The 11,738-nt window shown below is 45.8% G+C and overlaps 2 protein-coding genes and 1 long non-coding RNA gene across 6 annotated transcripts in view; 1 reads left to right on the top strand and 2 right to left on the bottom strand.

Moving 5' to 3' along the window:
- Positions 1-569: 569 nt before the first annotated feature.
- LOC115535589 (cyclin-dependent kinases regulatory subunit 1) lies at positions 570-3,520 on the bottom strand. 2 transcript variants are annotated; one of them, XM_030346933.1, is made up of 4 exons: positions 3,381-3,520; positions 3,066-3,133; positions 2,781-2,908; positions 570-2,002 (listed from the first exon to the last, which is right to left on the bottom strand). In XM_030346933.1, exons 2-4 carry the CDS (start codon positions 3,122-3,124, stop codon positions 1,956-1,958), a joined length of 234 nt encoding a protein of 77 aa, XP_030202793.1. In that variant the 5' UTR covers positions 3,125-3,133; positions 3,381-3,520; the 3' UTR covers positions 570-1,955. The 2 variants fall into 2 exon arrangements, with proteins under 2 accessions (XP_030202793.1, XP_030202792.1); XM_030346932.1 differs by having other exon boundaries at positions 3,311-3,445.
- A 435-nt stretch (positions 3,521-3,955) lies between these two features.
- pbxip1a (pre-B-cell leukemia homeobox interacting protein 1a) overlaps positions 3,956-11,738 on the top strand; it is an 8,315-nt gene continuing 532 nt past the window's right edge. Inside the window, exons 1-10 of one of the 3 annotated variants that reach the window (XM_030346929.1) lie at positions 3,956-4,232; positions 4,952-5,074; positions 5,395-5,479; positions 5,601-5,668; positions 5,798-6,536; positions 7,004-7,261; positions 8,017-8,060; positions 8,232-8,327; positions 8,488-8,668; positions 9,294-11,738. The exon at positions 9,294-11,738 is cut by the window's right edge and continues 532 nt beyond it. In XM_030346929.1, coding sequence (XP_030202789.1) covers positions 5,003-5,074; positions 5,395-5,479; positions 5,601-5,668; positions 5,798-6,536; positions 7,004-7,261; positions 8,017-8,060; positions 8,232-8,327; positions 8,488-8,668; positions 9,294-10,366 — 2,616 coding nt within the window. In that variant the 5' untranslated portion in view covers positions 3,956-4,232; positions 4,952-5,002 and the 3' untranslated portion in view covers positions 10,367-11,738. Of the gene's footprint in view, positions 4,456-4,941; positions 5,075-5,394; positions 5,480-5,600; positions 5,669-5,797; positions 6,537-7,003; positions 7,262-8,016; positions 8,061-8,231; positions 8,328-8,487; positions 8,669-9,293 lie in introns of all 3 variants that reach the window. The other 2 variants (XM_030346931.1, XM_030346930.1) reach the window with 2 other exon arrangements.
- LOC115535590 (uncharacterized) lies at positions 4,460-5,412 on the bottom strand. The gene is made up of 3 exons (XR_003974526.1): positions 5,274-5,412; positions 4,900-5,069; positions 4,460-4,763 (listed from the first exon to the last, which is right to left on the bottom strand). It is a non-coding gene; the product is annotated as an uncharacterized LOC115535590 (long non-coding RNA).

Raw genomic sequence — 11,738 nt, 5'->3', positions numbered from 1 at the left:
CCACGTGTACTGTCTGCCGCATGTCACCGCGCATTACTTCAAGGTCCACGCGCGTATCCCGCTGTGCTCGTCACACTGTAGGACAGCAGAGGTGACACCGCGCAACACCGGATCATTGTGTACAATTCAGCTTCTACAAAGCACTTTCTGGTCCGTGTGTTTGTTTTCAGACGTGTGGAATTTAGCCATCCTGTATCATCACCTGTATGTGCACTGAATAGTTAGAGTGCACAACAAACAAGGACATGCTGTAAGCGTCCCTCGAGAATTTAGTTTCATTTATGGAATTACTGGGGGTGAGCCAGAACACAGGTCTGCAGAGCATTTGAAAATATAAGCTATGATGATATTCCAGAATGCATGGTTGAACATCAATCATGTTGGATTACAATTACACCGACTGAATACAGGTTACCAATAGACTATGAATATTCCATGCCGAAACAGCTCTAGATTTAATGTAATGAAAAACCCCTGAAAGAAATCGGCCTTTATCACAGGTGCAGAAGGGGAATAAAACGCGTACCTCATTACGTTTTTACACATGCCCATTCAACATGAACCCGTGATAATTGTGTTTTCCTAGAAAAAAATATTTTATTACAACTTTAATTATACAGATGGTGAAACTTTATGCATGAAAAGTATACTGGGTTGTAGGCACAATTTAAAATGCCTGGATATAACCACTTAAGATCGGAAATGAGACAGCCATGGGATGTCTGATAGGGCGATGGCCAACATTAAATACCTGTCCACATCTGTATTGGGCCTACAGAAGTAGATTAAAGCATTCACATGCAATGTCTGCATCTTTTACGTGAAACATTCGACTCAAACACACACCTTAACCTCAGTATAAATTGACACACTGGAGAATAAATTTGTGTCACGATTGACAATGAAACAGTTGGCCTTGGTTTGTGCACGTAATAATGCGTTTACTGAAACATTGAGTATCGTAAAATTGTTTAAGTTCTTACGTTATATTGTGCCTCTTTCCATTTGGTCATCAGTAATTACTAAACAGTTATACCAAAATGACAAGAATTGAGTTACAGAAGGTCAACTTTATCCAACCCGTCTTTTCCAGTGAATTAATGTACAGGCCATTAAGGAGCAGGGGTTACCTTTTGGCAGGGTGTGGAACTCCATCACAACTACGACATCGAAGTCGGATCATCATGAGCCATGAAATAATATGCATTTTTACTTTAACAAATTAAATGCTTTTATTAATTTATGTCAGAAAGGCCATAACAATTATCTTGCTATCGATAAAGACTACAAAGATTTGGCATGTGTAAAATGTTTCTCTGGGGGGGGGGGGAGGAAATCACAGCTGGCTTTTATGTCCATGATAAATATTGTCAAATGCCATCAAGTGTCATTTCAACTCAGCAGCATCATGTCACGATAAAAATAAAAATGGTTTCAGACAAACATTTACGCAAATGCACTTTGACATGGACCATACCAACTCAAAACCATTCTTTAGAGCACATTATACAAAAGGCATATTGTTCCAACAGGGCTTTTCCTACTATTTTTGTTCACCCAGTTGGTGAATTTGATCACTGTTCTTTAAACACATATATAGTGGAATGTACTGACAGAATAGGAAGAGAAACAGACATAAGTGACTGACAGATAATAGTCGCAGATCGAGCCTCACCGATGGCTCAAGTCTACAGGTTTTCACTCCAGGAGAAGAGATCCTGTCAAGAATCTTTTTCAAACAGCTCTCCTCAATGCTGGCTAGTCTTTCTCTCCTCTCCAGGTCCAAGATGATCAGCCCCACTATGGAGCTCTCAAAAAAGTTCAACAAATGGTTGCCACCTCATGCAGAGCATGTTTGTTTCTCCTTCGATCTCGGCAATGAGAGCTGTCCAATGCTGAGATGGCATGGGGCTGGTTATCTAATGGACTGACCTCCTTGGGAACCTGGAGACACCTCACTTGGTTTTGGACAGGGCGCGGCGAAACAGCAGGATGTGGGGTTCTGTTGGAGAAAGGAGCATGCAAAAGGTAAGAAAGTGTGAAGGTCCAGGTGGAGATCTGCGTGTTTGTCACAAGGGATGCCAAGACTATATTTGGCAGAGCAAGACCGTTGTAAGTATCCACCAAAGGCTGTACCACACGATTACTCCAGTAGTTCTGAAGTTGATGGTTAAAGTGTGGCATATTCATCAGCATAAAATATTATCTACAAGACAAATCTGCTAGAAGGCAGGGATCTGTATCTTGGCTACTCCTAAATAATGAAGAGCAATGATGGAATGGCTCAATTGAATCAGTTTGTCTCAAAAAGCAAAGCTTCCGGTGTTTAATAGGACATCGTTATGAATCCTAGCACAATGACCACTATTAGGGCCAGTGCATTGCTGAACATATTGAGGCATGGGGTACCTTGTCAGAGCAAATATGGCCTCCGTTAGAAAGCAGATAAAGTTTACCCGTCGTATCAACCGTTAAAAAAAATTACCCATATGCATGTTAGAAAATGCTGACATATTAAAATCTAACAGGATTACAAAAATTAAAACAAAAAGCTAACATGGCGATAAAGCAACCTGCTCTTGATACAATTACATGATTAAGGTCAATTTCCTTAAAGACATCCAAATATGGATGTCTTTAAGGAGGATAATGAAAACAATCTGTGAAGCAAAACCCTTATAAAATAATATCTACACTTCCATGGCATACATTTTTAAGAACGTTGTCCACACAGAACCCTACGGCCTGGCAAGTTTGGTGTTGTGCCAATGGTTAACTACCTGGCTGGTGTATCATGTAATGCACCCATCCTTGGCTCTGCTGGACTCCTAAATTTCTCCACTCGGTCTCAGACATTAAATGAGTTTTCGGCACACGCTTGGCAATATCCTTCGGCAACATCACGTGTCTAAACTCACAAGGAAATAACAAAACAGGATGTCAGTCAATAAGCAGGTCAACATTGCATAATGTCACGAGGGGAATGAGGCTAGCAATACCATGTTGACTGATGACACGGCTTGACATTTACCAACTTTGATTTAGAAAACGCGTAAACTGCTCACCTGTATTCATATTTCTCGTCATTATATCTATCCGAGTAGTATATCTGTTTTTGGGACATGGTGATAACCTATACAGAAGGACATAATGTAAATTAAAAAAAAATCTGCCAAACAGCGTCGACAGCAGAAGCGAACAGTATCCACATTATCAGCGGATGGTCATTGTAATAATTATCCAGTGCGCCACATCGAAGTTCGGAAACATTGGCAGTGTTAACTTGCTCTAATAAAGCTTCTATACTTACAATATACCGTTGAAACAAACGAGGAATCAACGATTTTATCCTTTATCGGCCCAGCTGAAAGAGCACTTACTTGATTACTTTGGCTTTGTTTCCCTCTCGAAAAGACGGGAACCGCCTTCGTCTTTCAAAAGACTGTCGCTGGCTGCTATTGGTCGTTTGGCATACGGCTTGTTGCCATTGGTTAATCCTAGTTCTCACCGGAACTCGTCACTAGATTTCGAAACGGAAACAGTGATGCACTATTGATGCACAATAGAAACATGGCAAAGACTCATTTTAAATTAATGTAAACTACCCTATTTTTTAACTAATCACTCACTTGATGGTTATTATATTGTGTGAGGGAATCAGAAAATAAAGTATAGGGAGGTTTCTCCGTTTTCTGAAGTGATTTTCATGTCTGTCCCTTGTACATTTCCAAAACTTCCGAAAGTAATGAACTTTTTTTAAAAGGTCGCATTCAAACCAGATTCAACCTACATCGGCATGTTGAAACAACTGGTAGTATCAAGCAACATGAGTGGGGGGTTTCTCTACAGTGGTAATCCCCTGACAAATATAGCACTGCAGACGTGTCATTGTGCTGATGGTCGCTTCGCGCTTCTCCTCACAGTATATATGTGGATGCATGTGTGTGAAAAGCGGAGCGCTCTGAACTATATTCATCACCTGCCACTTTCACCTGCGACCGTCAATCAAGATAAATATTCGTCGACTTCCTTCCTGACACGACGTTGCCATCGGATTGGTCCTCACTTGGTGAGGGGCGTCACCCAACAGGACTATGTTGAAATCCTATTGGCAGACTTCTCCTCTGCTCTGACGCAGCAAGGAATTCCCAAAGTTAACAAGTTCACGAGAAGAACATATAGTCCGTAGAAACCGAGACTGGACAAAATACGGGACATTTGGTTAAGAACAAGTGAGTTTTAAAATCGAGTTTCTTAATAATTTATTAAAAATGAAGTGACAGCCCACCACCAGTGTGCAAAGTGCTCGAGAACGCGGAAGAGAAGGAGTGTATATATCCAGATGTCATCCTTTGTTTACCATCACCATTGGACGTGCGATTTAGATGATATCTTTATCATTTGGTTTGGGTCGACATATATGGATTTAGCCTGATTGTAGCGATTATTCTGTTGGTAAGATATGTCGGAACCATGGTATTTGGGCTCGTACGAAGGTTAAATGACGCCGATGTCTGTATTTTGCCATTTTTGGTCATCTATCACCAAGAGAGAGAATGAATGAGTGCCTGTAAATCACGCACTAAAATGTTCTAAGAAGTGTTGTTCATCAATTGTTTGCTTCAGGAAAGTGCCATGTAATGGCTTCAACCAGACAGTTAAAGTCTAACTTACTACATGTCTCCTTCCACTGCATATTCAGCTGATTGATTCTAACTGCATGGTTCTTGATCATTAACATGTTTCCATTCCACGTTCGCCGTCTAATAAGCATAAAAATACAAATTATCTGGTTGTTATAGATTGTTTGTCTTTGTCTTCAACATACCATAGCGGCGTCAATGGATCATATGTCATATACCTTTATTAGTTGTTTAGTGGTTAATGCATAAGTCTTACAATTCTTTTTAGGCATGAACCCTCGTTGTTTTGTTTTTATTGACGTATGCAGAATCAGTCTTGATCTGTCCCCTGCTGTTGGTTTCTGAGCCTGAAGAGGGCGATGTCGGACAACAGCAACAGCACAGGCAGCAGCGGCTCCTCAACAAACAGTTGGACTCTCCTCTCCCCTGAGGTATAAAAAAAAACAAAGAAACGTCTACTATATCCCCATTGGTTGGGAATACAATTCTCCAGCCTTATCCTTTAATCTCTTTATAGTAGGAGAATTGTGAATGTTGAATTAGCAATGCAACATTTTCTCCTCATGTAATCGTATAAGCTTAGATCTCTAAGTAATTCTATCCAACATTGCAAGTGTCAAAGTAACTCACCTTTTCCACACTGTAAATGTCAGTGGTAACACATCTCTGCTGTATTAACGTTACCAGATTTGAATGAGAGGGGGTCTTTGTGGAGTGTCATGCCCTTTCTGTATGTTCTTGTACTCCCCAGGAAGGTGAAATGGAGAATCTTGGCCCAGTAGATGATGGTACAGAAAGCTTGGGAGATGTCCCTAGTCTGTCCGAAGAAGTGGCAGGTAACCTACTTGTATTACTTTGATGTAGCTCTCTTTGCGGCATGTTTTAACATTATTTACTTTTAAGTTAATAAGTAACTATTGAATGAAGTAATGGAAGGGACTGTAATAATGTTTTCAGGGTCCACTGGTGGGATCAAGCCTGATGAGATTCTGGTTGAAACTGTCTTATCAGAGGAAGGCCTGCAGGTCAGTTTACAATGAACTGTTTTGCCTGGTCAGTGCAAATATTGAACTACACTCAATGTTGTTCATGCACATGTTTAAAATAGACCGTTTTATGAAAGGCCCTCTGGTTTTAATGGCCTCCCTTTCCAGGTGTGTCAGGAGACGTCACCGGAGGACTACGAGGGTCTGATTGCTGCGGGCTCAGCCGGCTTCATCCCGATCCCACCCCACTTCACGCCACTTCCGGCCCTGGACCCGGACAGCCAGCCTCCCGTCATCCACGACATTATGACCAGCTCCCCTAGCGACCACATTGAGCACCTGGGCTCCCCCTTCGTCACCAACATCGCCTCCGGGGTGCCTCTCGCCATCCACGTCGCAGAGCCGCCGCTGGGGGAGCTGGGGTACGAATCCGAGCCCGAGGCAGAGGTCGAGGCTGAGCCAGAGTCGGACCCGTCTCCTCCTATCCCGGCACTAGACAAACCCACCGACCCGGAGCCGGTGCCCAGGAGCTCTGTCACGGAGGCTCCCGTCGTCATGGAAGATCTTGTTGTTAAGGAGGCTCCGGTCGCCATGGAGGCTTCGGTGGTGATGGCGACTCCGTTCGCCACGGAGGATCCAGTGCCCGTGGATGATCCAACACCTGTTGCGGTGCCCCAGGATATCGTCTCCCCTGAGACCCTGACACCAAGCGACCTCCTCTCCCAGGCTGCCGACGAGGGCGGGCCCTCTGCAGGACGTCCCATGGAAGCTCCAGCAGAGAGCCCCGTCCCAGAGACAGTAGGCCCCGCAGATGCAGCTGTACCAGCACCAAGCGTGGAGGTGGAGGGGGTCGACGAAGAGACAGAGTTGCTTCCCGAAAACGAATTCCTGGATGAGGCAGGAGAAGGTTTGGGCCTTTTTATTTAGAGTTCAAGCGTAGTACGGCTGCCTGGAGCCCTGTCGGTTCTGCTTAAACTGAGGGGTTTGAGAAGGGAGCCAGAAAGCAAGTGGTGTCTTCTGGGGAAAACTCTGGTGCAATGTTTAGGTTTGCATTCATACATAATTGATGTGTATAAAAAATCCCGAAATTATTTGTTAGAAGATGAGTTTTTGGACATCAATGAGTTTCATTAATTGTTCCCATTCGTTTCCAGTCTGTTTCCCAAAGGTTCCTCATTGATTTGTACAATATGTCCCCTTCTGGTATTTCTGTAGCTTGGGCCAGATGGAATACCGCACATGTGGTTTAAGTTGGCCCCCGGAATCCCGCTACGTGCTACAATAACTATGGGAAGAATGTTACCATTAAGTCTATAGATTTGTATTCTTGCAAATGACTAACCAGTGGACCATCTCCTCTGTGGTTCTCCACAGCTGTAGGGTCCGAGGGGCCGTCCAGCGGCTTCGACCACGCCAGAGGGGACACCAGCAGCGAGGACGAGGGCGGGCTGAGGAGGAGGCACGTCCCCTCCTTCGAGACACGCAGACGGCGGACATCGGACGAGGATGAGGAAGACGAGGAGGTGGAGTTCAGAATGCCAGATAAGACAGAGGAAAAGCGTGGCTTCTCCATGAACAAGTGCATTGTGGGAGCTCTGGTCCTGCTCTGCCTAGGGTCTCTGTTTCTCTCGGGTGAGTCCTGCCAGCTGCTGAAGGCTACTCTCGCAAACACTGTGATTGTCCCGCCCAGAGCGAAACTGCTCTTGCTCTTTGCTTTTTTTTGCCGTTGCGGTGCAGTTACTGCAGCTACTTACGCTATTAAAAATAGGTCTGAACTAGAAAGTTTCTCATGAATAAAACTTGCCCATCCACGAGTCAATCCACTAAGGGAATTTTTATTGTATGTGGCAATTACAAATTTCATGCCCGCAGATCCATTGATTGAGTTTTACCATATAAACAGGTGTCTTCATTCACAGCCTCTCAACTACCTGGCCCACTTTCTGGTTTTCTAAATCCTAATCCGGTTTCACTGCTGACTCCTTATGTCACTGCTCTTACAATGTAGCAGTTTGTCTAAACAAGCACACAAAGAAACACAATTTGTTGAACGAGAGGCCTACTGAATAGTTTGTTGAGTCTTGCTTGATGGTTTGTGATGGACGTTTGTGGATGCACATGTGGAGGAAAAAAGGTATCTATCACATTGCAATTGTTTTGTTATTTTCCCTTATTTTTCTCCAATGAACACCAACCGTGTCCAAAAAAACAATGATGTCCCCCAGTGGGCCTCAAACATCTTGTTTATCACCGAGGTTTGGCTCGTAACGTTTTGATGTATGGGGCCTGCTTGCCATTTTGAGAGCAGTCTTGGCAGTATCGCTGAGGTAATTAAAACATGTTAGTTAACACATGTAAGACATGCCGTTGTTTCCTCCTTCTGACAGATGACTCTGACTCTGCCGACATGAACGTGGGTGAACAAACAGAGGTGTGTTCGTCTTATCAGCATACATCTCTTGCATTTCTCCTACGTGGTGCCAGAGACTGTGTCGACCGTGTGTCACCAGGGAATTCCCGCAATGCCATAAAATACCTTCATATGTTTGGTATGTTGACTGTGTTTCATGTTGTTTTGGCCTTCTTTTTGTTTATATAACAGATCTTGCCCAGTGATGATTCACAGGGTATGAAAGAGATGTTGGATAAATTAGCACAAGAAAACCAAAAGATCTCACAGCTAGAAGCAACGCTACAGGTACAGTTAAAAAACACAAAACCACTTTAAACTCTCCCTGTCTGTCCCTCTTTAACCCTGACCTCCACATTAAAAAATATTGCAATATTTCCATTGTTGCAGCACACCCTTGCCATCTGTGAATCTCCAAAAGATTTAAGATTCTGTGTATCTATTCCAGGCCCAGAAAGAAGAATTAGATTCGGCGTTGGCGGCAGCAGCAATGAAAGGAGATGAGAAGGGCACAGACGATTTGGAAATTGACAACACACGCATGAAGGATGAGTTGTCGTCACTCCCTGTACTGAAGGAAGAGCTGAATATGCTGAGGGCAAGAGTGGCCGAGCTCAGTCAACTCACAGGTGAGGTCACTGCTCTATTACCGGCTGAGGTGCAGGAGCAAGCCAACATGTCTAATCTACCCCTGGGCATTTTTGAACAAGACTTCTCCTAACCCCTAGTGCTCCATAAAGGGGCAATCTTGAAGATAATCGGTTCGTTCCCTTCTGTGAACTGTGCGCCTCTGCGCACACAACTGAGAGTGAAGCAGTGAGTCTGCTGGGGTAGCTTCGCCAAGCCCACTTTGGTAGAACCCCCACTGCTGGGTCACTAACTGCGTTGCTTGTTATTTGAATGCATGGCAGGAATGTGCCCCCGAGGCTCAGTTTGTGACATGCATAATGCTGCAAGTGCAAGGGCTTACATCAGTGGGCCATAGGATCAATCACCATTATGTGACTTCATGCGGCGCTTGAGACCGCAGAGAGGAGACCAACTTTAAGGAACTCTTTTGGTTATTACTGTACCGTGAGTGTGATGGGAAGCTGCCGCTATGCAGCTACAAGGGCGTCACCTGCGGCACGAAAGCCCCAGGTGCGCACCACATTCATCAAAACAAGACCATGTTTGTTTAGAAGACGTTAGCTTGTGCAAATGCTAAACAACTGAACATCAATAATCACGCAAATGTATGTTTTACCCACACAGCGATTCAGGAAACTGCAACAACAACCGATACTCCCCCCGGTGGCCGACCCGTTAAGAGCCACCTCGAGGCAGCGGAGGCCCAGCAGGGGTCCGATCCCAAACAGGGAGCTGGGCTCAAGGACCAGCTCCAACGGCAGAGAGTGCTCCTGGAGGAGAGCAAGAAAAGACTGTCGGTGATGAAAACGGAGAGAGGGAACCGGAAGGGCGTCCGGGACGACGTGGAGAAGATCCAGAAGAGACTGTCGGAGCACGTGGAGAGGCTGGCGGGGAAGAAGCCCTGGGAGAGCCGCAGTAAGGGAGACCGCCACGACCACGGGAAGAAGGAGGACCAGAGGGAGCGGCGGGACGGGAAGAGGGACCACAAGCACGGCCGTGACGGCGACGTCCGCGACCAGGACGAAGAGGAGAAGGAGGCGAGGAAGGAAGGAAGGGAGCGTAAGCAGCACAAGCACAACTCCCACAAAGAGGCCTGGAGGAAACACCAGGGCGAGTGGGACAGGAAGAAGGCGGAGCGCAGGATGGACCGGGAGGAGAGGAGGAAGCAGGAGCCGGGGCCGGGCCCGGCGTCCGAGGGTGGCGACCAGAGCACCGGCCACAGCTGCAGCCAGGGCAACAAGCACCACCACCACCATCATCCGCCCGGCCCCGCACGTCAGCGGCGGCAGTACGACCACGAGAGCTTCTGGCGGCACCAGGGCGAGAAGCTCCGCAGGAAGGCCCGCCCGCTGTCGGGCTGCGGCGGCGTGGAGAGCTGCGCCGCCGCGGAGGCCCTCTACCCCGTGGAGCTGCCCGAGTTCGAGGAGCTCCTGGAGGGCTACCTGAGCAAGCTGGAGGGCTGCCCGGCCGAGAGCCGCGAGGCCCTGCGGAGGCTGACCGCCGAGTTCTTCCAGGGGGGCGTGTTCGTACACGACCGGGTCCCGTTCGGGGAGTTCGCCGAGGAGGTGGCCGACATTCTGGAGGACATGGCGGACCTGTTGGAGGGCGGCGAGGACGAGGACGACGAGGACGCCCTGGAAGAGGAGATGGAGGAGTTTGAGCGCGAGGCGCTGTGGAAGTTCTCCGCCACTGCCTAGTGCGCGACGGAGGGAGATTTAGAAAGTTGTCGCACACTACCAGACACTACCAGGGGTCACGATACAGGGGATCGTTTCCCAGAGCAAGGAAGTGGGTTTGTTAGTATTGAACGGCTTCTTGGTCAAAAGATGGCGTTCCTCTTGTAAACATGCCCTTCCAAATCTTTTCCCTAATAAGCTAGAACCGTAGTCATATCTCGGGTGCAGATGTTGTAACCTACCTCTGTTAGCTCCTTTGCTCCGATCGCAATCCTACCGTTTGAATTTTGGTGTGTGGATTTGCGTGTCCTTTTTATTTCAGAACATACTGCATGTTGGAGTTCAAATAAAACTCAATGTCAAGCTCTCAAAGAGAATTAACTGGAAGATTATGTTGGCTTAAAAAAGGCAGTTCAAATGGTTTATTTGCCAAAATAATTTGTTTATTCCCTTTGGAATAATAATTGCTAGTTTACATTCAGACATCAATTGCTGTCTTGGGTAAGACGTCGATGAAATTTACACATTTAATTATTGTTCTTGTTTTCTTGTGTTGGGTTGAACCAACCTGGGTTTGAGTGATGTAGAATAAGTGTCAATGTCAGAGGGGTTAATTTATGCAACCTCCCCTAGCCCTCCACTCTCACTCCGTTAGCCCAAACTGGTTAAACACAAATGCTAAAGAGTGTATGCAATTTTTTTTTGTAAGTAAGGCTTAACTGCCAAAGAGATGTGATCCCAGATCCATACAGGGCGATTATACCAAGAACCGGTCCAACCAGTTGCGTCAGCAGTTTGTTTTAGAAGGCAAACACAGAGTTTGTTGAAAAGCCCTTGGCAATTGCTCTTGTTTCACTCCCAAGACCAGAAAGTGTCGGTTGGGAGCAACTTGAAAGTGTCCAGACAGATCTCTCCTTTAGGTGTTCGTTACACGTTAGTGCTGCTAAGTTATGAGGAAAGCAATAGATACAAATAGCCAAAGTTGAAATGTTCACAGCTAAAACACTGAGGCACTTTCAACACCCTTTACTTGATTAAAAAAAAAAGATTTCGAGAACACGTTCTGGCGAGTATTTTCTAGATGGAGCCATGAAACTGCTCACAGGGGATAAGTCAGTTGGATCTTGAAAGGTGTAGGCTTCGTTTCTCCCTTGGAAGCCATGCCATTTTTTTTTTTTGACCTTTTTGGTAGATGTAAAACTTTAATACAGAAAGCACAATATCCCTTGATGAATGCTGTATCCCCGCTTAAAGCGTTCACTCTTGGCACAATAAACCCAAACGTTTCCCCCCTTTAGGTGGATGTGAAGTTAAAAGCGACAAGGTACTGATTGTGGGTTCATAGGTTTCAGTTAAGAGTATGGTCAGATATTGTAATAATACATTTCTTTGG

Source organism: Gadus morhua, chromosome 22 (genome assembly GCF_902167405.1).
Source record: "Gadus morhua chromosome 22, gadMor3.0, whole genome shotgun sequence".
Taxonomy (NCBI): domain Eukaryota; kingdom Metazoa; phylum Chordata; class Actinopteri; order Gadiformes; family Gadidae; genus Gadus; species Gadus morhua.
Note: the sequence above shows the minus strand (reverse complement) of the source record. Positions and strands in the feature narration are given on the sequence as shown.

Excerpts from the sequence above, each read along its gene's own strand:
- LOC115535589 (XM_030346933.1), bottom strand. The coding sequence starts at position 3,124 with ATGTCCCAAAAACAGATATACTACTCGGATAGATATAATGACGAGAAA. Across the intron at positions 2,909-3,065 it reads GACGAGAAATATGAATACAG|ACACGTGATGTTGCCGAAGG; the intron begins GTGAGCAGTTTA and ends TTGTGAGTTTAG. Across the intron at positions 2,003-2,780 it reads TTACATGATACACCAGCCAG|AACCCCACATCCTGCTGTTT; the intron begins GTAGTTAACCAT and ends TTTCTCCAACAG.